Source organism: Dermacentor silvarum, chromosome 1 (genome assembly GCF_013339745.2).
Source record: "Dermacentor silvarum isolate Dsil-2018 chromosome 1, BIME_Dsil_1.4, whole genome shotgun sequence".
In the NCBI taxonomy this organism is placed as follows: domain Eukaryota; kingdom Metazoa; phylum Arthropoda; class Arachnida; order Ixodida; family Ixodidae; genus Dermacentor; species Dermacentor silvarum.
In genome coordinates, this window is record NC_051154.1 from 75,145,269 (window position 1) to 75,171,231 (window position 25,963).

Genomic DNA, 25,963 nt, shown 5'->3' on the forward strand with positions numbered 1-25,963 from the left:
GACTCCGAATGCACGACCATCTGCATATTAATATAGCCACTGAGTCAAACAGAAATCGCGATATTTTCGCTTTGAGGCGTCGCCGACACAGTCGTCTTGTCATGTTGCCGGCACTCCGTGAAACCAAAACTAGTGAAGTACAGTTGATCTAGTAGCCATCGATAAAATTCGCTGCATGCCTTGACAGTACTTTCGTCTATTTGTAGCGACAGCCAAACAATAGTAGAGATACCGGCCGTGAATTTGTTGCGATGCCTTATGCCTTCTACTCGATTCTACGCCACTGTTGATATTCACTGTTTGTGGCCAACTGATCCCGTTGATAACGCGCGCGAGCTTTGCTCTGACCAGTGACAAAGCGTGAAAAGGAATAGCATAAAAGGCATTGCTAGAAAATCACGGCCACAGAATGCCTAGACCATGGGCAAGCGTATGTGCGAACAGCAACACACGTTGACTAACTTGGATCATATTATTTAAGAATGATCACTTTCGAAAGATACTTTCATTTTTGCTATATTTAGCATGACTAGCACCGAACATGACGATGGGCGGCAGCGGTTCTGCAAAGTGACAAGGTAGCGTGCTTTCTGACGCATCTTGCGCTCTGCGTCTTGCACTAGTCATACAAAAAATAGCGTCCTTGGCACTGTGCCAAGAATGCCATCCCTCGTAGACACCGATGCGTTCTGCACTACAGTCATGCAAAATTTATGGTATCTCCGAAAGTGATGACCTGAGAATACGGCACAAACTTTTTTGGCCACTTGTGGAAGAGAGTAACTTATTTTGGGGGAATCCGGTATTTCAAACTCCCAATTATTCGGACGTCTTGTAAGTTCCCGTCGAATCTGAATAATCAGTCGGTGACTGTAAACTGCTTAACAATGCAGCTATGGCGAACCTCCTTCTGTATCCCTTCATAGTGACACTGGTATTCAGACGGTGATATTCCTTTTTTGCATTCAATTCAGGTAACCCAAGCATACAGGGGCGCAAAAGGTCGTGGCGCCCATACCGAAGAGGCTTGTATTACCAACTTGGGGCCTATTATTGCCCTAGAGAACAAAAAAAGGAAAGAAATAAATAAAAAGGAGAGAAATAAGAATCAGCAGAATTAGTATGAAGGGGCATGAGAAAGAGGGGCAGGTTAATTTGGAAGCCTGTGAATCCAAAAGCGATCGACCGAGAATACTGCTCCACAGCAGTGCCGCCACTGCTGCATGGGGTGCACTTTGTGCAGTCGGCAATGCAGTTCTATAACCTCGAGCAAGGCTTGCCAAAGTAGGCTAACAAAATTTTGACAGTAAAGTTTCATTCTACGACGCATTCAATATCCGTGCTGTTATTTCGCAGCAAAGAAATTCCTGCGAAAGCGAATTTTTTCGCAGTTCCACGCCGATTTGGTTACTGCGAGATTCAAATGTAGTAGATAATTGATTCACAAATCGAATTATTTGATTGAATTATTTGAATGTTCGCTACTTGATTAGATATGGTGATATTTAAGTATATGCACACCCCTAGAATTCAAGCATGCAGTGGGAAGTAGCTACAGAGTGGCTTGCCCTAAGAATAACCATGCATCTACATCAACCCCAAGAACACTTGTTGGGCTTCCACGCTGATTTCTTGACGACCTAAGAAAAGAATAAACAAAACTACAAGCCTAGCAAATGACACTGTAGAAAACTGCATCACAGATGGCTGACATATATCGATCCACTGGCAACATTTATAGGGAGATGTAGTAGTAAAGCTACAAATGGGCAAAAAGATAGGAAACCATCGGTGTAGTGACTATTGGTATATTCCACCGGTTCCTGTAGCGCCCCAACTAAAATTGCACTGATGCGGAATCCACTATAGGTAAGAGCGAAACAAAAACTGCTGAAGCCGAACAAACACCTGCTCACTAGATAAATCAAAAGCAGATGCCTGTCAGGACTGCGTCAGTTAACATTCTGCCACCTGTGCTTCTGCGCCCCAGAACATAGTTCCTTAAACACACCAATACTGAAAGTTCATCTCCACCATGACTGAATGTAACTGGCCAGCAGATCTGCACAAATCTCCAAGTTGGGCAGTGGTGCATTTGCCACTTCTTAGGTTGTTGCTGACTAAAGAATGAGAACATGGTGGTGGACACAAAGAACGAGCAAAGCTCAGTAGTCTGTGACAATTCGTCCATTGCTGTTGACCTTCTTTGCAATTATGCTACTCAAAATGCAAGAATACTTCAAACAGAGCATGCTGACTGCACCAATATTGCAGCCATGCATCATCCAGTCCCAGCAGCTTACACACCTCAAGGGTGTATACTGGACTACAAGGTCCACTGGCTGAACCCTGCAATTCCTTGCAGCTGACTTCGTGCAAAGTGTAAAGAAAGATAAGAATCCTTTGGGACCCCAAGGAAAGCAGCTGGATTCCACCAGGAAAACAGACTTCTTACCCCTTCCAGAAACTGAAGGCAAGTGGAAATGGTGTCTCCTCCAGTTGGTGCCACCCATTCGAATACAACAAGCAAGGGGTGACAAAAGAAAGAATGTTGGACAGCTGGTTTAGCCCTTTCTTGGCCAAGTTGCCCATGCCATTTGACTTACTGGCTTCAGTCATTCTTGTCCTTTTTACATTCATACAGTGTAGACCACTTATAACGTAACTCATCGGAGTCGGGAATATCCGCACTATAAACGGTACCGTATAACCAAAACAACTATTTTATTGCGATAATGGACACTCGAGGCGCATTTCTGCCGTCGCTGTCACCGTGCTCTAGGTTCCGTATTCGCTTACTAAATAAATTAACAAGCACGGTGTCACGCGCACAAGCAAACACGAACACATCTCGCTCGTTGACCGCGGAAACGAACGGCCAAAACGCTCGAGTGAAGAAGCGCGGCGAGCGAATTGACCTCCGTGCTATCATGCCTCTTGCTTCAACGCGACTTATAAGCGGCGATTGCAGATTCCTTTCAAGATAGGGCCAAGGCGATCGTATCGCCGAAGTGGATCGTCGCAGATTACATCCTGCTTCAGTCCACTGAAACCGTTCCGCATTGCTTTGCTGGTGCAAATCCTCTCCTTCTCTTTGCACCAGTCCCGAACGCAAGTTTCGGATTCTCCATACGCCCGTGATGCGGTCCCATTTCCGTCCGTCTCCACACACATGATAACTTTCCTTTTAAATGCGGCATCATGATGAACTCAGTACTTCATGTTGATAGAGCAGACGCAGAGAACGTGAAGACAGACGGTAGACTATTGCCTAAGCACGTGTACTACAGCACATGGAGGAAGCTACAGTAGCTAGATTTGACGCGCGTGCGAGGCAGCCATTTTAAAATGCCGACGGCTTTATGGTAACGCAAATTTAGGGTCGTACTAGATTCTAACGCGCATGCAATTTTTGAACCCGTTTCATCGGAAAAAAAGTGCACATTAGATTCAAGTAAATACGGTATTTGTGGCTTGAGGGGAGCGTTTGCCGTCTAAGTTGACTGCCGAACTTCCAGGCAGCCGCACTGTAACCGGTATTTCGTGTCTCGCAACTGCCCTATTAGCGATACGTGTATACATAGAGTGATGGGAAAATTAACGGGAGTCTGAAAAAACCGTATTATATCCGGTCCTGCACTATAAGCGGTTACGTTATAAGTGGTCTATACTGTATTATAGTATAAATCCCTTTGTTGACGGAAGCATTCAAATTATCTACACCTTGCCCGTAAGTCAACAAACTCGCTGCAGCGCCCTAGTGTGCACTATGAAGAGCGAACAAGTTATGTGTCCCAGACCTTACCCAACTAGTATCAGCCATATCAGGCTGTAATCCCACACATATATGGCACACAACATGACAATATGCCTTGCTCAGTGAGGCACGGGACCTGGTGGGTCCCAACATCTACTAGCCAAGGGCACTCAGGGTAAACCTGCCAGGCAAAAAGCAATCCCACACCTAAGACAGACTTGCCAAGACAAGAGCAACAAAGGCACTGCTTGTATGCGTGGCACATGAGCCTTGCTTGCGGGCAGCAGGCTCTGCGTTGCACCAGCCTCAATAGCCACAGGGTGCATGCGCTGGCCCAAATAACGCCGAAATGGCACTTCCCAAACAATAACTCGGGATGAATATTCCAAACTATGCGTGAACCAGAGGTGGGGGTCCAAACTGTCCCCGCACCTTTTAACTAAATTCCTTCAGTTTATAGCATTTTCATGGGTGACAGCCCCATACTGTCACAACAATTTGCCTTGGAGAAAGTTATACAATGCCACGGTTATAACATGGTTCACTGAAAACTTCATATTAGGTGGACAACGCAAAAATTAAAAGAAACTAGTTAATGAACGTAGCACAGTCACAAATACAATGCAATAGAAGACTGCAACTCGCAAATATGCAACAAGGAACTGCTGATTATTACAAGCTATGAAAAGATATTGTTTTGTCTACTTCTCTCGCAAATGTATTCTTACCTCAAGAATCTCGCTTTCCCGTACAGCTTATATCTAGTGGTTAAGCTCATTTTGCAGCACAATACGTTCAGTGGCCCTTTCTTTACCTGGCGCCTGAGGTGCAGTAGTAGTGGGTCCAGCAGGATTGGGTGCAGGCTGTTCAACAGTTGGTGCCACTTGCTCTGAAGACTCCGAAGGAGGTTTCGCCTCTGAAGATGTAGATGGCTCAGGAGAGACAGGCTCTTCTTCATCAAGGTCCTTCTTTCCTTCTTCACGCTTGTCTTCTAGGTCCTCAGGATTCCTAAACAACATGATTGACACATGAGTGAATCATATGGCTTGAAAATGAATCCTTCGCATTCTAGTACGCTAGAAACAATTCTGTAAACACTAGCATTCCTAGTGGCACATGCAATGCTGCACCACACTGGACGTAACCACAGAAGAGCCATCTACATTTCAGAATAGCATATTATGATATACAATTGAAAGCTAGCAACAACAAACTTCTCGTAACAATAAAATATTTTTGCATTTTGGGCAAATGCCTATAGGATTCAATGCATTTCTGATCTTTCTGACAACAAAATGTTACTGAACTGCAGTCCCGCATCAACGAAATTTGCCTGGAATGTTACCCCGCATATTACCTACTTACGCAAGTCTAGCAGGCTCCAAAATGTGCTTAAATGCCTTTGCTTCACACTTACAACTGTGTAAAATATCACCACTTTACACTTGTGTGGGGGTTTCACCATTTTTGTTTACAAGAACAAGACGTGATCGCATGCGCTTGAAACACGTCACGGCCACCATCTTGTTTGTTGAATGCCCATTTCAAATGGCACAGCCATATCCCATATGTCTCTACCAACATGTGACGACGGTTTCTGCACAGGGTTTGTACAGGTCTCTGAGAAAATAAATTCAAGGCCTTTCAAGGCCCTGTCAAAGCTATTTTCAAGGGTGCAGAGCAGCATCCCATGTAGCAATTTTTTACTATAACAATGTTTCAAAAACACTATATTTATATTTAGTTACAACGAAGTCGGTAAAATCGGCCCTTTACCTCCTCATATCAATATTTCATTATAGTGAAATTGGACCTTTTATACAAATAACTACAATCACTGACATACTTTTCTTGCAAGAAATCGGCTATAAAGTTTTTCCCATTATCAGGCAATCGAGAAAAAAAAAGAACAAATTTCACTGAGGGTAAAAATCATTTTGTTGAACTTGAGAGTCAGTGACCAAAGATCGGTATCATGCCGTGCCGATGATCCCGCCACACCTGCTTTTGTGCCGCAGACCGGATGCGGCATGATTTCGCTGAATTGCGGGCCATGTACACCTTTCTCCCATCTCCCTTCAACTCCTCCAACAGCAGCACTGATGGGGAAGGGGTGGAAGCAGGACAGAGCCCCCCTCCCTTCTTATTTTCCCACATAAACAGAAAGCTAGCATCTTGTGGTACGTATGTGGTTGTTGGAAGAACGAAAGTTAATTGTACTGGCCGCATTGGCGATGGCTGACACCTGAACATCGGAGAGAAAGGGGGGATGGTGCAATAAAGAATGAACAGAATTGGAGAGCACAGAGGGCCTATTTCTAATAATTCTAGTATTTACAACAGTAAATATTAGGGCAACTTACTGAGACATTTTACCTACCATCCAGGAAACACAACGGCTAGTGGGCATGAATAGAGCGAACAGACAGTTAAGAGAGCCCATTTCAAGAGGCGCAAGCTGATTTTCAGGGGCATCAGCTTTGTTAACGGCCAGTTTCGAGTAACATCGCTAAATCATTCTGTTTAACTCCTTCCCTACAGCGCCCAATGGGCATCACTAGCCCACTATCGATGGTTTCAAACACCGCTTTCGAGACCTTCTGTGCCACTCACGGACACACTGCGCTATCGGACGTGAAGGAGGAGAACTACATTTTTGTTTTCTAAGCAGTTATGTGCGCCACTCACTTTCCTTCCACAAAACAGTGCACATCGACATTACACTGCAAGAAAATAATTAAAGACCTCGGTGCATCCACCATGCTGCACAGTGTAACCAGACTTCGCAGCACCCCTCGAGGCTCATTTTGGTTCTGAATACTCAGGCTGTGGCAAGGAACAAGGTGTGTGAAGGCTGCGGGAAAGACCCCATAGATTTGCCTCCAATATTTTAAATAGTATCAGCTTGAATCCAAATAAAAATGCCAAGTAAAGATCCAGGAATGCTGCTAAATTTATTGTTTTTGTCCCAGTAAGTACATATATATATATACACACACACACGTAGCCTGCTCTTTTTGTTGGGCCAAAATGCGCCATTCAATTTTAAAAGAAGGCATATCACTTACGCTGTCATTTCTGCAAGAAGGGCAGCACCATCAGGAGGACCACATCGTGCCAGAAAACACAAGGTGTGATCTTGGCGCATCAGGTTAAACCTTTCATAACCTGCAGAACATACACAGTCAAGACCAAACCAGAATCCAATTATAATAATTAAAATATTTTTAAATGTTTAAGACTAACCATGTTTGTACACCCCTATCAAAAGGGACTTGTCAGCATCTTCGTCCCACCAAGGAGCTGGAGGTTCGCCATCAGCTGCTGGCGGTGGAATAGGAATATCCCTACAAAGCAAAACCAATACGCCTTTTCACAAAACATGCCAAAGCACAAGCAAAAAAAAGTTTCACTACGAGAAATCAGCATTTCTTTTGTATCCTGTATGAATCCCGTTCACTGTAATGCCTTCCGGCACGGTGTGTAATCAATAAATAAAGGTGAACTCTGCTGCAGATCTGTTCAATACATCGATAACACAAGTGATTACTCACATACTTAAGGTGGTAGGTCACCAAAAAACTGTTGAATCGGAAGCCAGGAGTTAAATAATGTTTTTTTCCTGTGTAAGTGTCTTATTTAACTTATTCAAAACTATTTAAAGTGAAGAAAACCATTCATTTTATTTTTGGCAGTTAATTTTTGTCACAAAATGTGGTAAAAGTGCTAGTTGCGCCAGCAGTGATAAGTAACTAATGAATTGCTGAATTGAGTAAGTTTTGGCATTGATATAGCTAAGCATGGAACCTACCGTAAAATTCTGAGCAAGCGCCCCCACACGTGCAGGAGCCCCCCCTCCACTCCGCACCCTTATCACGCACCGCGCCCAGACAACACTGGCCTGCCACATCCAGTCCAGGAAAATAAGTTTCTGTTGTAAAGGGGGTTTATTCAGGTCGTAGAGCACCAGCGACAAACGCAGCACCAGCAGCTAGGGCGTAGCCAGAGAGCAAACTGGGTACGAGCCACACGATGGCAACGAGTCTGTTCAGAGTGCCGATCTTCCTCACAATCACCCTCCGGTATGGAAGAGTAGCCATCCTGGCGACCTAGGAAGAGTTCAGCGGATCGTAGTAAGGCTTGAGCCGGTCAATGTGTACACTCTCGTGCCCGCGACGATGGAGATCGGAAGATGGCGACACGGGTTCAACCATGTAATTAACGGGTGATGTTTGCGCAACCAAGCGGTAGGGCCCATGGTACTTGGGAAGAAGCTTCGACGAAAGGCTAGGGGCAGCGACAGGCGGGACCCAAAGCCGCACGAGGGAGTCGATGACGAAAGAGTGACGAGGTGGTTTGAGGTCATGACGCCGTTTTTCGCGACACTGTTGAGCAGACGTCAACGAACGGGCAAGTTGTCGGTATTTCTCGGCGTGCTGAGCGACCGTAGCAACACGTGAGCAGTCGGCAGGGTCCGGCCGGTACGGGAGAACCATATCAATGGTACTGGAGGGCTGGCGGCCGTAAAGCAGAAAGAATGGCGAGAACCCGGTAGTGGCTTGAGAGGCAGTGTTATATGCGCATGTGACGAAGGGAAGTACAAGGTCCCAGTTGGAGTGGTCTGACGCCACATACATTGATAGCATGTCACCAAGAGTTCTGTTGAATCGTTCTGTTAAGCCATTCGTCTGTGGGTGATAAGCGGTAGTTGTGCGGTGAATAATTTGGCATTCCGATAGGAGTGACTGCAGCACGTCCGAGAGGAATACATGACCCTGATCGCTTAGCAGTTCACGAGGTGCACCATGGCGGAGAACAAAGTTGTGTAGAATGAACGAGGCGACGTCTTCTGCTGATGCAGCAGGTAAGGCAGCGATGGCCTAGCGGTAGAGCATCCGCCTCGTATGCGGGAGGTACCGAGTTCAAATCCTGGTGCCACCGGGAACCCACCGGTTTTTCTAATGGGTAGAGATGTCCCCTGGCCTGGTGCTCGGCTGTCGTGGGGGTCCACATCTCGAAAGAGGGCCCAATAGAGATTTCAGCTCTTGTCTCTGGGCGCCTCTTGTCCAACCACAGACGGCCTTGTAGACGAGCATCCGCCGCGGCTGTGGGAGGCAAGTGCTCCCGCCGGGCACCTACCGGTAAAATAGGTACAAGCGCGCTCCCGGCCTGGTGCTCGGCCATAATGGGACCTCAACGCTTGGAAAGGGGTGTTTGACCTCAACCTGAAGGCGGCGGTTTTAGTATATCATGTCAAATGATCTACGGCGACGACAATCCATCGGTTGCCAGCGCCAGTAGATGAAAGAGGCCCGTATAAATCAATGCCGACACAGTCAAATGGGTGAGCTGGGCAGGGAAGTGGCTGGAGAGGTGCGGTGTAGAGACGCGAGACAAATTTGCATCGCTGGCAGGCAATGGAGGAGCATACGTATTTGCGGATGAAGGTGTACATCCCGCGCCAATAGTAGCGTAGGCGAAGCCATGTATAGGTCTCCGACACTCCGCCGTGACCACACTGGGGGTCGGAGTGAAAAGTGGAGCATAAATCGTTTCGAAGGTGGCGGGGCCGTCATTGTGGCAGTTGCGGCGGTATAAAAGTCTGTCACAGATGGCGAAATGCTGGGCCTGTCGGCGTAACGCTAAATTTGCTGAAGCCGTCGGAGGGTTGGACAAAATATCGAATATCATGACGATCCATGGGTCTTTTCGTTGCTCCGAGGCCATGTCCATGATGTCAAAGAGTGAGATATCATGACTATCGGTAGAAGTACTGGCGTCTGAATTAACTGGGAAGCGCGAGAGGGCACCAGCATCAGAGCGTCTGCGTCCAGAGCGATAGGCGACACGGATATCATATTCCGGGAGGCGGAGGGCCCACCGAGCAAGGCGACCCAACGGATCTTTGAGGTTAGATAACCAGCAAAGAGCGTGATGATCAGTCACCACATCAAAGAGTCGACCGTAGAGATATGGGCGAAATTTTTGAAGTGCCGATATGATGGCCAGGCACTCTTTTTCTGTTACTGTGTAATTTGGCCTCAGGTTTTGTAAGGGCACGACTGGCATAAGCGACCACGTATTCGGCAGTAGTATTCTTACGTTGTGCGAGCACGGCGCCGAGGCCTACACCACTGGCGTCAGTGTGGAGTTCTGTAGGTACGCTTGGGTCAAAATGTCGCAAGATTGGCGGAGACGTAAGTAGGCGGCGAAGAGTCGTAAATGCAACCTCAGAGGCCAATTAGAAAGTTCATTATCACCTTGAAGAAGTTGGTTGAAGGGTGCGATCACAGTAGCGAAATTGCGAACGAATCATCGAAAATAGGAGCATAGTCCAATGAAGCTGCATAGTGCCTTCAAGTTAGTGGCCTTCGGGAATTCGGATACGGCAGGAAGTTTAGCAGGGTCGGGAAGAATGCCTTCTTTACAGACAACATGGCCTAGTTTTCTAGCTGCAAATAGGCACTCTTTCAAGTTAAGCTGGAGACCAGCCTTCTGGAGACAGGTCAAAACTTGATGTAAACGGCCAAGATGGGTCGGAAAAGCTGAGGAAAAGACAACGTCATCGAGGTAGCACAGACAAGTATGCCACTTCAGGCCGCGAGGGATGCCGTCCATCATGCGTTCAAATGTGCGGGCGCGTTACAGAGACCAAACGGCATGACAGTGAATTCGTACAAGCTATCTGGTGCTACAAACACGGTTTTTGGACAGTCGGCCATGGGCACCTGCCAGTAGCCAGAGCAGAGATCTACGGAGGAAAAAAACTGCTCCTTGTAAACAGTCAAGTGCGTCGTCTATACGTGGCAACGGGTATACATCCTTTCGAGTAATCTTGTTAAGCCTTCGATAATCAACGCAAAATCGTATGGTGCCATCTTTTTTCTTAACTAGGACGACTGGTGATAAACACAAGTCGGACGGTTGTCTTCTGTGCGCCAATGGTCTTGAGGTCGTGCATGCTGTACCACAGGTCGGGCAGGAGGGGATACAGGCGGGCGCAAAGGCAGGCGAAGTGGACCGTAGGTCTGCAGTCCAGGTCTCCCAGCGACTTCGGCGTACGTCAGGGGAGCGGCAGTCGGAGCCTGATGGAAAGAAGCCGGGACGTGGTTGGCTACCTGCTCCTTGATGACATACTGTGGAGCGGGCGCCAATGGAGAACTCAACTGGGCATGTGTAAGCGGCATCAGCGAAAGCTGACGAGCAACTTCTTCACAGACGAACTCCTTGATATAGACTAACAGCGAAGTGTTATCCGGGGCAACAGCCAAGCTCGACATTGAAGTGGCCTGTGGAAGAGATTGGCGGGTGGTTACGCGTTGTTTGAGTAGTTCATCGAAGCTTTGGCAGAGACTGACGAGTTCTGACACTTGCCGGGTTTTTCGCAAGCAGCATTTGGAAGGCGTCGTCTTCAATGCCTTTTAAGATATGCCTGATCTTCTCGGCATCAGCCATTGCGGCGTCAACGCGGTTGCAGAGATTGACAGCATCTTCTATGTAACCGGTAAATGCCTCCCCGCTCTGTTGAGCACGACCACGCAAACGTTGCTCGGCGTGAAGCTTGCGAACAGCGGGGCGACCGAATACCTCCGTTACGCCAGCTTTGAAAGACGCCCACGTCGTGAGATCACGTTCGTGGTTTTGGTGCCACACGCTGGCGACACCGCTCAAGTAAAACGACACGTAATTCCGTTTTTGGGTGTCGTCCCAGTTGTTGTGGGTGCTCACCCGGTCGTAGTCAGCGAGCCAGTCTTCAACGTCATGCTCTTCTGTACCACTGAAGGTGGGTGGGTCGCGTTGACGTAACGAACCAGGGCAGACCAAGGTAGTCACCAGGGCAGCGGGTTGTGGTTGTGGTGGTCCTTCTTCCAGCATAATGAAGACAGGCTGTAGTGTCCAGTTGAGAAGTTCCAGATTTCCTGTTGTACCCAGCACCTCCACCAATTGTAAAGGGAGTTTATTCGGGTCGTAGAGCGGCAGCGACAAACGCAGCACCAGCAGGTAGGGCGTAGCCAGAGAGCAAACTGAGTACGAGCCCCACGATGGCAACGGGGCTGTTCAGAGTGCCGATCTTCTTCCTCACAACGTGGCTTTTTTTACAGTTAAACCTGTTTATAACGAACCTCCATATAACGAATTCCTGGATATAACGGTTTTTCGATTCCCCGCCGTTACTCCATAGAAGCACATGTATTTGAGACCTCTACGTAACGAAGTGGCAGCGGGAGACCCTCTCGATATAACAAATTTTTTCCTCCGACCACCTAGAGATTTCGCCCCAAATTTTCTCATTTTTGCGCGAGCAGCAACCGGAAGCACCTTCTCCGCTGCAATGGAATGCGAAGCGAGCGCACGTGTGCGTGCGTGCTTGTGCGAGGCGGCCCTGCATCCCTCGACCCGGCGATCTTGCCGCCGCGGGCATGACCTTTCCCCCTCCCTTCATTCAAATCTGATCCTGCCGCTTGCTGCAGCTGGCCTAGCCCGCCCAAGCCGGCCCTCTGTCCTTTTCCAGCTGATGTTGCTGACGCGCTGGTACACGCTGTGGCACATCAGACTCGACGAGTGCGGACACGCGCTGTCAAACGCTGGCGGCGTATGGAAGCGCCGCTGGAGAAGCGAGCGAAGTGACCTTCGTGCTGTTGTCTATCGCTTCAACGCAAACTGAGCGCCGAGAACACACAGCACGCAGAAAGCTACGAGCCGCCGACGCACTTACACTGCTAGACTCTGCCCCAACGCTGATCGCGTTCAAGATACGGCCTGCGCAACCGCGCGCCGCCCCGCTATCCCTCCCCCCTCGCCGGTGCCTCGAGCGCAACGGCAGAAGGCGCGCTTCCTCCATGCTTTTCTTGCGCGCGCGAGATTTAGACGCAGTTGTCGGCTCCCCTCGCACGTTTTCACTCGCACATACAGCATACGGCGCGCGGCGACTGCGTTATCGCCCTTGGACTTTAGGGTACGACCACGCTAGCGGCAAAAACACGCAGCAAAAACGCGCGTCAGAAACGCGCGGCAAAAGCGGCAGCAATCAGGGGTCTTGCGGCGTGCCGCGCGAAATGGGTTCTGCGGCAAATGCCGCGTGCCGCGAGATGAAGAACCAATCAAGAGCGACAAGGGTGACGTCACGGAGGCATCACAACCGGAACGCCACCGGTCCGCGCCGGGTTTTCAATCGACGATCGTCGTCTCTCGCTTTTCAATGGACGATCGTCGTCTCTCGCTTGAAACAACGAGCGCTCGCGGTGTTGCTCGCCCGTTTGGAGAGCGCGGGAGATCTTATCGCGCTGCCGCGCGGCTAAAGTCCCTTTACGCGCGGCTAAAGCCCCTATATTTATAAAAGTAGCGCCATTCTTAGATCTTGCCGCCACCGCACTCACCCCCGCGCTTCCTCCTCGCCCTCTCTTAGCCGCCTCCTGTCACCCCAGCCTCCTCCGCTCCCCCATTGGCCAATCCGTGTCACGTGGAAGTTCGCGTCGCGCTTTTGTATATTTTTTTCTTTCCAGCGCGCTCCGACTGCCATTCGCGGGCCTGTGCGACGAAAGTGCTGTACGCACAAACGGATCAAACGTGTTAGGGACAAGAACTTCGTTGTGATGGCATGCTGCTGCACCTTAAGTTGCCGCAACCGACAAGGCGAGGGCAAAAGGCTTTTTTTGTTTACCATCCGGCGTGCGCAAACGCTTGCTGCACACTTGATATTTGCGCCGTCTCGCATCGTCGCGTTGCTACTTCCAAAACGGCAATATTAATACCAGTTGCTGAATGACGAAGCAAAATCGCGTCTCAAAAACGTCTCTGCAGGGCGCGATCGAAGTTTTCCTCGGATTTCCTCTGGTAGCGCGTTAGCTGTCGTCTGCCACGGCAGGCCCGACGCAGGCGGCGCCCACTGTCGATATCGCGCCTCGATCACGCTGGTCGCGCCGAGCACGATAGTGGAACGGAGGAGGAGGGAAGTGGATGGCGCTACTTTTATAAATATAGGGGCTTTACGCGCGGCGAGACGCACGTGCCACGGTGGCCTCGCGGCAAGGCGCTGACGCGCGGCAACTTGCCGCTCGCTGCCTGACGCGCGCGTTTTTTGCCGCTAGCGTGGCCGTACCCTTATATACGGAATATCTATGAGCCAAAACCAATTTTAGGGCCACAAAGCGTCATGGACACCATCTTTACATAGCAAATACGGATCTCAAGGGCCATACTTTTGCTGGCGGAAACCGAAAATACGTCATAGTTGTCGCCCCCGCCACTTTGGGCAGCTAATGCCATCGTCAAGCCACCAAACTAAGGGACATGAAAAGTCAAAATGGCCGCTCGGGCCGGCACGGGGTGGCAGTTCGCAACGTATGATGCGGGAACGGTCCCACAGTTGCGACGCAACAGCAGTGTTACCAATGCATTGAGTTTTATGGGAGCTGTGCCGGGACCGGTCGAAAACGAGGTTCTACTGTAACACTATACGACGCTACGACGCCATTGTGACATGACGCTCGCTCTTCGTTTCCGATGCCTCACGCCTGTGCGAAACGACACGCGTTCACGCATCCGGTACCTGGTGTGACATTCCGAGGATGAGTGCTTCGACGAAAACGCAAAATGTGTGCGCGTTACAATTGAGGGCGCAGTAGAATCGAGTAAATACGGTAAACGTTTATTTTTCGAATTTTCTTGCCGAACCTGCATATAACGAAATCCTCTTTATAACGAAGTTTTTCGGGAATTTGTCAATTTCGTTATATCCAGGTTTAACTGTAGTGGGTGGGGGGGCGAGCCAGTCCGCAGTTTTTTTTTTTTTTTTTTTTTATTCAGCATTGATTCAGACACAATGAAGGTCTTGGATGGCAAGGCTAAAGGCAGAACATAGTCTGCCTGACGAAGGCCCTGTCACCCATACACTGCTCAACGGTAAGGTATCATATCAAAAAACATAGTATACACACATATCAATGACATGGATTACGCATACATAGCATATATTACAAACATACGTGCAATTAAATACAAGAATCATGGTGCAACTTTGTAAGTAGTAACAGCTTAGGTCCAACAGAGTAGTATGAATACGAAAAAAGTTTTACATATATACAAGCACAATATGAAACCGACATAAAATAATTATACATAAAAACACAAGAAACCAATTAGCCCTATGTCAATCAGAAAGGGAAAGCAAATATTTTTTCATAGCACATTTAAAGCAGTTTAATGATCTGAAGTTTTGCGCAATAGTGATCATGTTAGGGTGTGCATTTACGAAAGATGGGACTAAGTATGCTAGTTGTTTTTTACCGTAGTTGGTCCTGCAAAATGGAACTCTAATATGGTCATGCCTGAAATTGTATTGGGTGTAACTTGAGAGGTTGTTTTGATAAAAAATTAGTGAATTTTTCTCGAGTTCGCCTCTTATGTATATAGCAAGCTTAAGTTCGTATAGTTGATTAATTTTTAAAAGTCCAAGTTTCAAGAAAAAAGGTGTCGTGTGATCACGGGGTCCAAGATTTTCAACACAGCGAACTGCTCGTTTCTGGAGACATATCAGCCGATCCAAATTTGATTTGAATGTGGTCCCCCATACCAACAGGCAATAACTAAGGTGGGTTTGAATTAAAGCATAATACAGACGGCGTTTCAACCAAATAGGAACAAGGTATCTAATCCTAAACAATATGCCTACTGACATACAAATACATATGCCTACTGACATACAAATACTAGAATGAATCTTCGTTACATGAGGTGTAAAACTCAGGTTCTCATCAAAAAGTACACCTAAAAATTTAAAAGCTGAAGTCCTCTCGATTACACAACTATTGAACTTGACACAAATAGCACAGTCATCAGGCTTACTTCTAGGCTTAAAAACCACATATTTAGTTTGCGGACCGCTGGCCGACGCCAAGATCTGCCTATCACACAGAACAGACAATTTCCGTGCGGCACAGCAACGTGGCAATTTAGCGAAAAAGGAGTGGTCGCGGCTACGCTCTGGCGTCGCCGGCAGCTTTACCGCCGCTGATCACTCGCCATCGATATGATCGCTAGGCCTTTCCCGGTTCCCTTGGAATCTGTAGCTACTTCAGAACGAACCACCAACACTCCCGAGCAGCAATGTTATGTTGTTGCCGCTTTACCCTCTCCTCACAATAATTTCACGAAGAAGAAAACATGCAGATATTTCCGGTGCTGCTAGCTGCAATGCGAGCATGGCTGAACCGCAGTTCGCTGTCCACCATCGGTAGCCATACACTGCAGCTGAGCTTGACTTGTATCGGAACTCTCGTTAGTGCTAAACGTTTCGACTGTGGACATGGTGTTCTATAAAATGAACATTACGCATAACTTTACTCAAGTGGACATCATTTTGCCTGGAATAGAAGCTACATACATAACTAACGCCAGTGTCGCTTGTCACGGCGTTCTTACGGCACTCGGCCGACGCGCGTACCGAGAGAAAACGAAACTACTGTTTGCCGCCAATCGTTGTGGAAGAAATTGTGGCCGCTATCGACGCGATCATGGATGGCGACTACGCAAATAGGAAAGCCCACGGCCAACGTGGTGTTATGTGCAGTGCGGTAAGCGCAAAATAAAGGCTTTAAAGGCACAAATAAGCACGAAGCGTTTCGGTGTTGCTGTCATTCACACACGATTTCCGCTCATGATAATGGTGATGCGGACTCAGCTGCTTCGTTTCGGTTGGGCGCTACCGCCGTTTTTGCTCTTGTGGGTAGCACGTTTGCGGCGCTCCTCGCTCGCCGAGCTCCGAAAGTTGTCCCCATTAACCGAAGTGTGGCCAAATACATACGAATTAACAAGTTTGATTGCATTGAATAATGCATATGCCGGCTGGGACCAAAGTTCTAGTCCGAGTTTTCCGATTTTTCGAATTAAGCAGGGTTGAATTAACGAGCTTTTACTGTAAAAGACTAGATGTAGGACTGAATCGAATGATATGCCAAGACTACCCCAAAAGACATCATCACCGCATACATGCAATAAGACTGCCATGTAGTCATTCCTTTTCACAATCATGCCTCATTCTTTCAGTAAGACTGAGGAATGTGCTTAAAAATGAATAGAATACATTTTATTGCACGAAAAAATAAAGGCATATGCTTTCTTTATGGCACTGCCATAACTATAACCATTATAACAAACTGCATGATCCCTTATTTCAATTTCATGCCATTACCAGCTACATGTGCATGAATAACTGACCTGGCTGGCACTCCTGCAAATACTTGCTGGTGCAAATCTCCTATAATTTCATGTTTCAGGTAGTAGAGAAGGCGAACCCTCAGGAGAACCCTAAAAACAAAGGTAAAAGTAAGTATGTGCAAATGGACAAAAGACCAAGCAAAAGATAGGATCAAATGTCTTACTTGTTAGCATGCCGATGCAAGTGCTTACGATAGCCATCATCACAGAGAAGGAGGTCAGGGTTGTACTGGTCATCCCGAGCCCAGTCAGCCAACATGTCAGGTGAATCAGGCTCTCCTTTACCATTTTTTAGCTTCTTGCCTTTGCGCCCTCTTGGCACAGGTGCTGACAAACCTAGACATAAAAACCCTCATCAGTTTAACTCTGCTATTTCAACCTAACACAAAGCATAAGATAAAGAGCTCAATGTAATATCTGACCCGAGTGATTTTTGTGGATCCTGGTCTCGCCATCTTCAGACGGTGCTATCAGATCCCAAATGAAGCCCTTGATCTTCTCATCACCCTTGTAGTGCCGCAAACAGTACAAGAGCTGCAAACGTTTCAAGACACATACTGAATCTAAGGAATATTCCTGGCACTGAGTGTTATACCCGAAACATAAGTGCCCAGAATACACTTAAAAATCCCAGAGAGACTTACCACAACCCTGGAGATGTCCTCAACATCTTTTGGCATGACTCGTCGTCGCCAAAGCCCGATTGCTATGCTCTCTTCCCAACGGCCCCAACCAAAAGTGAGCAATCCTTTCTCCACTTGGAAGCACTCGGTGCGTGTCCAGTTTCCAGGCGCAATATCACCCAAGAATTCATCCTCACAGAAACCACGGTTAGCTCGACCACCTCGACGTGCTCGGCCACCGATTATAGGCGAGTCCCGATGACGTGAACGCCGGCTTCCTCGAGTGCGAACACCTGTATCATCATCCTCATCGCTAGACTCCAGCTCTGACAAGTCCAGCATGTTGTCATCAGTCCCAAAACGCTTGGTCTGAGTGCGCCTCCGAGGTTCTTGCAAGATTAGCTCATTTCTGCCTTTCAGCTCATCCACATCCAAGTTTGCCTTCTTGGCCCATTTCTCCCAAAAGTTGGGATCATCAATTTCTATGTCACTACGCGTGGATGAAGCAGTAAAGGAGGCCTTGGAGAATGTAGAACCTTTCCCTTCAGATTCTATGGTGATGGTGTGCGTGCGACGCAACAAAATTTGATCAATGTCTTCTTCACAGAAATTATTGCCATCTGCATCATCCTCCATAATGGCTCCATAGGCACCCTTCCGAAGCAGATCTTCAATTTCTTGCTTAGTCAGCTGCTGATTCATTCCAACACTCTCTTTTTGAGAGTTCATTGACTGCAAGACTGCCCTATCCAGACCAAGCTTCAGGCTGGCTTTATCAAACATTTCTCGTTCATACGTGTTCCGACAGATGAGACGATACACCTTGACAGCTTTTGATTGTCCGATTCGGTGGCAACGAGCTTGTGCCTGTATAAAAAAAAAAATAATAATGGCACAATTAACCCTGATGGAAAAAGCAGAAATTCTCAGCTCACTGATAAAAATTTTTGAATAGCAGACCTGAAGGTCATTTTGTGGGTTCCAATCCGAGTCAAAAATTACGACAGTGTCAGCTGCGGTGAGATTGATGCCTAATCCGCCTGCTCGTGTGCACAGCAGAAACACAAATCTGTCGGAGTCTGAAAAAGATGCAGTAATATCAGCCTTTCATGAACATTTCTCTAAACTTTACATGTCCACACTCCCAGAAAATTAATCCCTGCCCTAAACTGTTCAGTGCACAAGGACAAGCCATGCACAATTACGCAAACCATGTTATACGGGGTGATCATATTTATTTTTTACGGAATTTTTAGAAATCGCCTATGTGAGATAGCATAATTCTGTTCTTTGAGCTGGATTATTCAACGAGGCAGACATTACTAGCACGAGAAATCAAATTAACTATTCAACTAATTAATGAAAATTTACTAATTATCATTTTATGACTTTACGGCACATACTGCAATTTACAAATTGTAGCCAGTGAGTTTGCAAGACATATCAATTTGAAATTATTTCCAGGATGACACCAGTTACGAGATACTTCCGAAAGTGTGGGACAAAATAGTCAAACACGTTTATAACGAACTCGATAGTTCCGCGAAAAGCGGTCGTTACATAAGAACTAGTTCGTTATATACGAAGTTACCCTTAAAACCGCACGACAATTAACCTCTCTGAAGCTGGCACCAGCAGTTACAATTTGGCAGCACTGCGACATGTAAACCAGATTTTCAGATTCATGTTTGCTCCCGGTGCATTCCCGCACCTAGCTCCAAACTCCAGTTAGAAACATCCATCTAAAGAATGAAATGCGGCATTATGTATTTCTTTCAAAACGGCGCCCGGTCCCAATCCCTCGTCATTCGAAACTGCACGTGCAGCCACCATTTTTTATTCGAGAGCTTGTGGTATAATTTACTACCAGCGGGGCATGACTGTATTCTGCGCACACAGGCGAAGCGTTCTAGTTCGCCGGAAGCGGTAAACATTGGAAACTACTGAGGCATGCCACAATTCTGCAAAGGTCTCGCACATCTGGTCTCACCATTACAACTGCGCGTCAGCCACACAATTTCGTTATCTATGTTGCTTCGGGCTAAAAAAAAAAAAGAACACCATGTTTGAAAGCTAAACATCACTGCGAAACATTATTAGCAATCTGCAATGCGTAAACAAAGCGCCGCCGAACCGTGATCTGATAACGACGTAGTAACCGCCGGCCCTTTAAAACATTGCGTGGCAGCAGCACGTGGTGCACAGTTCTCGCTGACTAAGGCCACGTAGGGCCGCGTCAACAGGAATGCTTGAGCAGCCATTGTTCCCATGATGAAAAGACAGATGGTCGTTCAGCGGTGGGACAGCCCGAAACCATTTTGGAGTAATTTTTGGAGCAAGTTAAATTGCGTTTTGGAGCAGTTTGGAGCTGAGTAAATTTCATTTTGGAGCAATTTGGAGCAGGCAAACCTGAATTTTGGTGCAATAATGGAATATGGCAGCACACTTCGAAATCACAATGAAACAGTGAATAAACCAACACAAAGCGCATAATGTAAGCACGTTTTTTAGCTATAGCGTACTAGAATATGGAAGAATGGGTCGAGCGACGGCACGGCGCATGTTTTCGGTAAAGCCGAAAACATTGGTAAAACTACATTCGAACTATACATTCCTGCGCCAATGTTCATGATAATAACGGAAAATGTGCACAAATCATGCGGTCTGCAAGACACGTTAACATATTTTCAGGGTCACCATATGTCACCGCAGACCCAGAGACCCTGCAATCAACCCTGGTCTGGTATAACGTAAAACTATTCGAATCCGTATTGATCACGATAGCAATTATTTGGACACTCCAACCGCATTTCTGCCGTCGTCACCGTGATGTTCCGTATAAAGTCCAGAGGCGATAAAATCGTCGCCGCGCGCCGTATGCTGTACGTGCGAGTGAAAACATGCGAGGGTGAGCTGATGATGGCGGCTCAATCTTGCATGCACAAGGGAGGAAAGCGGGGAAGAAACGCGTTGTCATTTTAAGTAAATATGCTTTGCAAGCTCACTGGCCACAATTCGTAAATTGTAAATATGTGCGGTAAAGTAATGAATTAAGATGTTAATTTTCTTAATTAGTTGAATATGTGTTTCAATTTCTCGTGCAAGTGATGACCCCTCTGAAAAATCCAGCTCAAGGACTGGATTTATATTATCTGTGACAAATTATTTTTAAAAATTACGTAAAACTTAATTATGATCCCCGCAGTAAAACCTCAATATAGTGAACCGCAATTTATCGAAATTTCACTGCTGCCACGAAGAAATACTGAGACAATAAATGGAAACTTCCACAGAGGCAGATGGTCAAATGGTTGAATTACATGCGGCTGTTAGTGCAGCTCTCGACCAAGCAGTGTCATGTTCCGCAAGTCTAAGTGCGACAAGATCCTATTGCGCCCCTCGCGCCGTGTGCTTTAGGTACGAGTGAAAGCGTTCAGCATGAGCCGAGAAGAATGGTGTCTTGATGAGTTCCGCCCTTCCCCACGAGCAAGGGGATAGGGGATGCCTATTCTAGACGTAATCTGCCACGTGTGCAAAAATTGGGCAAACTGAGATAGTGTCGCATTGTGCACTACCTTCCTGCGTTTAGCGCTGGAGGTTACGTAATCTTGAATTTTGGAGACACATTGAAGTGAGAGGCAGCACGAAGCATCTGCTCCCCAATGCCGGTGCTTCTCCTCATGCTAGCGTTGCAACAGCAATTATTCAGGGTCATCAAGTAAGATTTCATGTTTGCCTGTGCACACGTGACACCATGCTCATTAACTTGATTAGTAAGCAAATGGTTGCTACAATTTATATGGCCAATAAAACAACAAACCTCCCTTTGTGTAGTTATCTCTTTGCTATCTCTTTCAATGCTTCACCTTTTAGATGAAACAGCAACTTCTTTTTTTCCTCAAGGACGACGAACACCCGTCTCTTTTTACACTTTTGTTTTTAACTTGTGGACACAATCTGATGACGGCTAAGAGCTGTGCCACACACTCTGACGCTGTGAGCCACACCGATGCATTGTTCTCGGTCCTATCCACCAGGAATATTCTGGGAATTTGTTCAAGTATTTTTACTGCGTAAACTTCTTAATGAAATTTCCAATTTCATCAAGTTTTTTTAGTTGCACGTACAACTTTGTTATATTGAGGTTTGACTTTAGATATGAACAAAACGAGAAACCGAAGGACCAGATTCCACATGAAGCCAACAGAAAATGAAGCCAAGGAAAACATAAGAGAAATTATTTGTTGTTTTAACTAAGTGTACAAATGATAAGGTAAAAGAAAATGAAAGTGGACAAAAAAGCAACTTGCCGCCGGTGGGAATATACATAATTAAAAGGACATGGAACAAACCTGGTTTGCAAAACCTATCAATGGCAGCCTGACGAAGGTTTCCACGAACCCTTCCATCAATTCGCTCATAGGGATACCTGTAAGTAGGAGGTATGAGAATTAAAGAGCGAGCACAATTCAAAAGATATAATGACCGTACATGATCAGCTGTCATGCTCAGAGGAAATGAGACAGATTTCACCCATAGTGGTCGTCAAATAATGACACCACTCAGTATTAGCATGGCAAATCATCATAGCAGACAGCATTTCCAACACATCTCAATGATAACTCAACAAAGTATGCACAAAGCATACAATGACAATTGCTGACCTTTTGTGAACAAGGTAATCCTCAAGCAGGTCCAGACAGCGCACCATCTGAGAGAAAACAAGCACACGATGGCCACCATCTTTAAGCTTAGGAAGTAGTTTGTCCAGCAGAACCAGCTTCCCAGATGCTTGAACCAATGCATTGAGTGACATCTCCAAGGATTCACCATGCTGAAGCCGGTACTCCTGCAGGATCTGCTCCTCTGCCCCTGCAAATCAATTTCTCACGTAAGACACAATAAGCTGAGCAGTCTCCAACTTCTGTGCTGTCCTGCCACTCTGAAAACTCACAAAATTATGGACAAGTCTAGAGCTGCGGTCTAAGAAAGCGCTACCTTCACCTGGGTGGTGCCCAAAAGGAAGCATACTGATCTATTAGTGAAATAAATAATGCTTCCAGGTAATTTCAGAAAGTTTGTGAAAACTAACACAACCTTTTCAGTTTCAACATAACTAGCTCAAGCAATTAGCAACACAAAACACAAATGCTGCAATGGGCATCCCAAAGTATTAACAGGGGCGGGAATGCCCAGTCATTTTGTAGTAATTTTGTAGCAAATCAAATTTTAATCAGGACCAGATTGGAGTAGACAAATTCCAATTTTGGAGCTGTCTTTTAGCACATATATCTTATTGTTGGAGTTGTCTGGAGCACGGAAATTTTAATTTAAGCAATATTATTAAAAAGTGGAGTAACAGTGACAAAGCCTTGCATTTTGCTACATGTAAGTGTTGAAGAGCAGCCTAAAGGCATTTTACGTACTATGTTTCTATTAACTGCTGGAAGTAACTGGACGTGCTTTTTAACAGAAGCTGTGAAGAAGTGAAAACCACAGTGGTTTATTCAAGGACATTTCTAAGTAAAGTGACCGTACCAACTAGCTTAAACCAATATTCTGTTTTTGACTGGCTTTGCTATGTCACTCACTAGACTTGCCATAAGTTACTAGGCATCGAGAGTTAACATTGCGTGATTGAGCGCAAGGCCCCTCAATAAGGTAAAGAAAGTGACATTCCTCCACTTTTGGCCTCTCCTTTTTTGAGTCCCCTCGCCACACGCGCCTTCAGTTTCAGTTCTCACTTTTTGATCATGGACACTCAGTCGCGTTTTTGCAAAAATGGTGCCAGCACAACCATGAGACTCCACCAACAGTGAGACACAGATAAGCCCCAGAACACCTCACGTGCCCTCGCTCAACGGCACAAGCAGCAAGGTAAAAGAATGTCGTTACTTTTACTTTATTCATAGGGCTTAACTGGGTGCGCCTGCTCACGCCCACCAATGGCTATAATACGAAAGTTACTTTTACATGTGCTCCGAAACCAACAGCACAACACCCTGCACCGCGCCAGCAATTTTTCGCTGATGCCTGTCAAAGCCAAAACTGCCAAAGCTTCTCTGGCACAGCGTGGCAAAATTTTCATTTTTCCACTTTCGGTGCAATTTGGTGCAGCATTGTCGCCCCTGAATTAGTAATACACTAGCACACATACTGTGTAGCACAAATTTCCTCTACTGTACTGCACTCGTAGACATTGATTTGTTTCTTACCAAGGCTTGTCTTATGAGTTTTCACAGCGCAATTAGAGACAAAACACAAGTGCAACTTTTGAACAAAATATACGGTATGTTTCAATGTACCTTTGATTAGGTAAGGATGAATGCAGCATTTTCGTAGCTCCATCATGGTGTTCATGAGATTCGGGACATTTGTGCCCACTCCACCTTTTGTCAAGAAGGCAAAATTGCGTTCCAAAATGGCCCGGTAGTACTTCTTCTGGATGTTAGTCAGCTCCACCTAAGAAATTTAAAGGTATAAAAGAAGTTCACATATAGTAAACCATCATGCTACATGTAACAAGTCAAAGATCGAAGAACTTAACCAGTGTTTTTAAATGGAGGAAAATATGGTATCATTTGAGAAAGTGTTAACCAAGCTTTGAGAAATGAAAGATTTAGTTATACAGTTGGACCCGGTTATATCGAATTCGAAGAGGTAGCGAAATTGTTCGATATATTGATAATTCGAAATATAAAATATGCCTATCTGAAGCTTATCTGAAAACTCCACATGTCTCGGACAGTCTGCCTTGATTCCATGCCTGGAGCCACTCAGTGAAAATATCGAGTGCCATCTATTTCTTGTGGAGAGCACGTATCGGACCAAGAGACCTTTTTCATTCTTGAAGCAGAGTGGTGATCCTCTTTCTAATAACACTAAACGTGAACAGCTGGGCTAGTTAGTTGTGATTAGCATTATGAAACATTGTTCCAGCGCACAAATAAACATGGAGGAGAAGAGAAAGACAACAAGAATGCCGGTTCTCGTTGCAGCTGAATTGTTTCATAAACCTAACAACAAAAGGCCGCAAGTAGTATGCTTTATACGGTGATTAGTTCTTTCCAATATTAGTGCTTCACCACATTACATGGCTATGATGAAGATTACTTAAGCTAATCCGGATCAATGGAGCGCAAATAAGACCTTTGCTGCATGACCCGTTCTTACTTTGTGGCATGAACCTTGCCAATTTTTACTCCATGGTATGTACTGCCTTTCATATTCAGTCCCTTGACAGCATCTGCCAAAACAGAGCTGTTTCGTCAACATGAATACAGTCGAACCCGGATATATCGAAACCACATATAACGAATTATTGTATAAAATGAACAGCAGTAAAATCCCCTTGAAAATTTTTGCATACAATTTTTATTTTACGAATCGAAATACAGTCGAACCCCACTACAACAAACGCCGCTACAAAATTTCCGCCACAACGAAGATTTTCCGATTCCCCGTCAGCTGCCCATAAAAAGCAATTTTAAAAAAAGTATGTTCATAACGAAGGCGTTTTATTCGGTATTTCCTCTGCAACGAACTTTTCCAGAACGAAATTGGGACTGAACTAAAATTGTAACTGCCGAGTAATCAAATTAGAAGGTCCAAAGCTGTGACAATACAGTAGAACCACGCTGTTACGTTTCCGGCTGTTACATTGTTTTTGGCCGGTCCTGGCATAGCTCCCATAGGACCCAATGCATTGGTAACCCTGCTGTTGCATTGCAACTGTGGGACCTTTTCTGCACCATGCATTGAGAACTGCCACCCCACGCCGGCCCTCGCGGCCATGTTCACTTTTCATGTCACTTGGCTTGGGGGCCCGACGATGGGAGTCGCCGCCCAAAGTGGCTGGGGTGACACCTATGATGTATTTTTGGATTCCGCCAGCAAAAACATGGCCTTTGAGATCCGTATTTGCTATCTAAGGATGGTGTCTATGATGCATTGGGGCCCTAAAATTGGTTTTGGCGCGTAGATGTTATGTATAAGCATCAAAACTGAGAGCTGGGCCAGTTGATGCGGTTCCATCTGAAGAAAAAACTAGCGCGAAAAAGACGTGGACGAGCATGAAACGACAAACACAGCGCCCGTGTTTGCAGTTTCTTGCTCTTCCACATCTTTGTCACGCTCGTTTTTTTTTTTTTTTTTTTTAAGATGGTTCCGTATAAAGTCCAAGGCCGATAAGCCGCCGCCGCGCGCCGTATGCTGTATGTACGAGTGAAAGTGTGCGAAAGGAGCAGGCGACTGCAGCTAAATCTCGCGCTCGCAAGAAAGAAAAGCGGGGAGGAAACGTGCCTTCTTCTGTCGCGCTCGAAGCAACGGGAGGGGATAACGGGCGGCGTCGTACTCTGGCATCAACCTG

The 25,963-nt window shown here is 46.3% G+C and overlaps 1 protein-coding gene and 1 non-coding gene across 17 annotated transcripts in view; both read right to left on the reverse strand.

Annotated features, from left to right (window-relative positions):
- LOC119466299 (chromodomain-helicase-DNA-binding protein 7-like) overlaps window positions 1-25,963 on the reverse strand; it is a 554,757-nt gene that overhangs the window by 93,545 nt on the left and 435,249 nt on the right. For all 16 annotated transcript variants that reach the window (XM_049669824.1, XM_049669819.1, XM_049669863.1 and 13 more), the window contains 11 exons: window positions 23,901-24,057; window positions 22,260-22,467; window positions 21,948-22,024; window positions 18,556-18,674; window positions 17,617-18,462; window positions 17,395-17,506; window positions 17,137-17,308; window positions 16,973-17,062; window positions 7,004-7,104; window positions 6,826-6,925; window positions 4,572-4,765 (listed from right to left, as the gene is read on the reverse strand). In XM_049669824.1, the coding sequence (XP_049525781.1) occupies window positions 4,572-4,765; window positions 6,826-6,925; window positions 7,004-7,104; window positions 16,973-17,062; window positions 17,137-17,308; window positions 17,395-17,506; window positions 17,617-18,462; window positions 18,556-18,674; window positions 21,948-22,024; window positions 22,260-22,467; window positions 23,901-24,057 (2,176 nt within the window). The remainder of the gene's footprint in view (window positions 1-4,571; window positions 4,766-6,825; window positions 6,926-7,003; window positions 7,105-16,972; window positions 17,063-17,136; window positions 17,309-17,394; window positions 17,507-17,616; window positions 18,463-18,555; window positions 18,675-21,947; window positions 22,025-22,259; window positions 22,468-23,900; window positions 24,058-25,963) is intronic.
- Window positions 22,086-22,188, reverse strand: LOC119437961 (small nucleolar RNA U6-53/MBII-28). The gene has a single exon (XR_005189594.1). It is a non-coding gene; the product is annotated as a small nucleolar RNA U6-53/MBII-28 (small nucleolar RNA).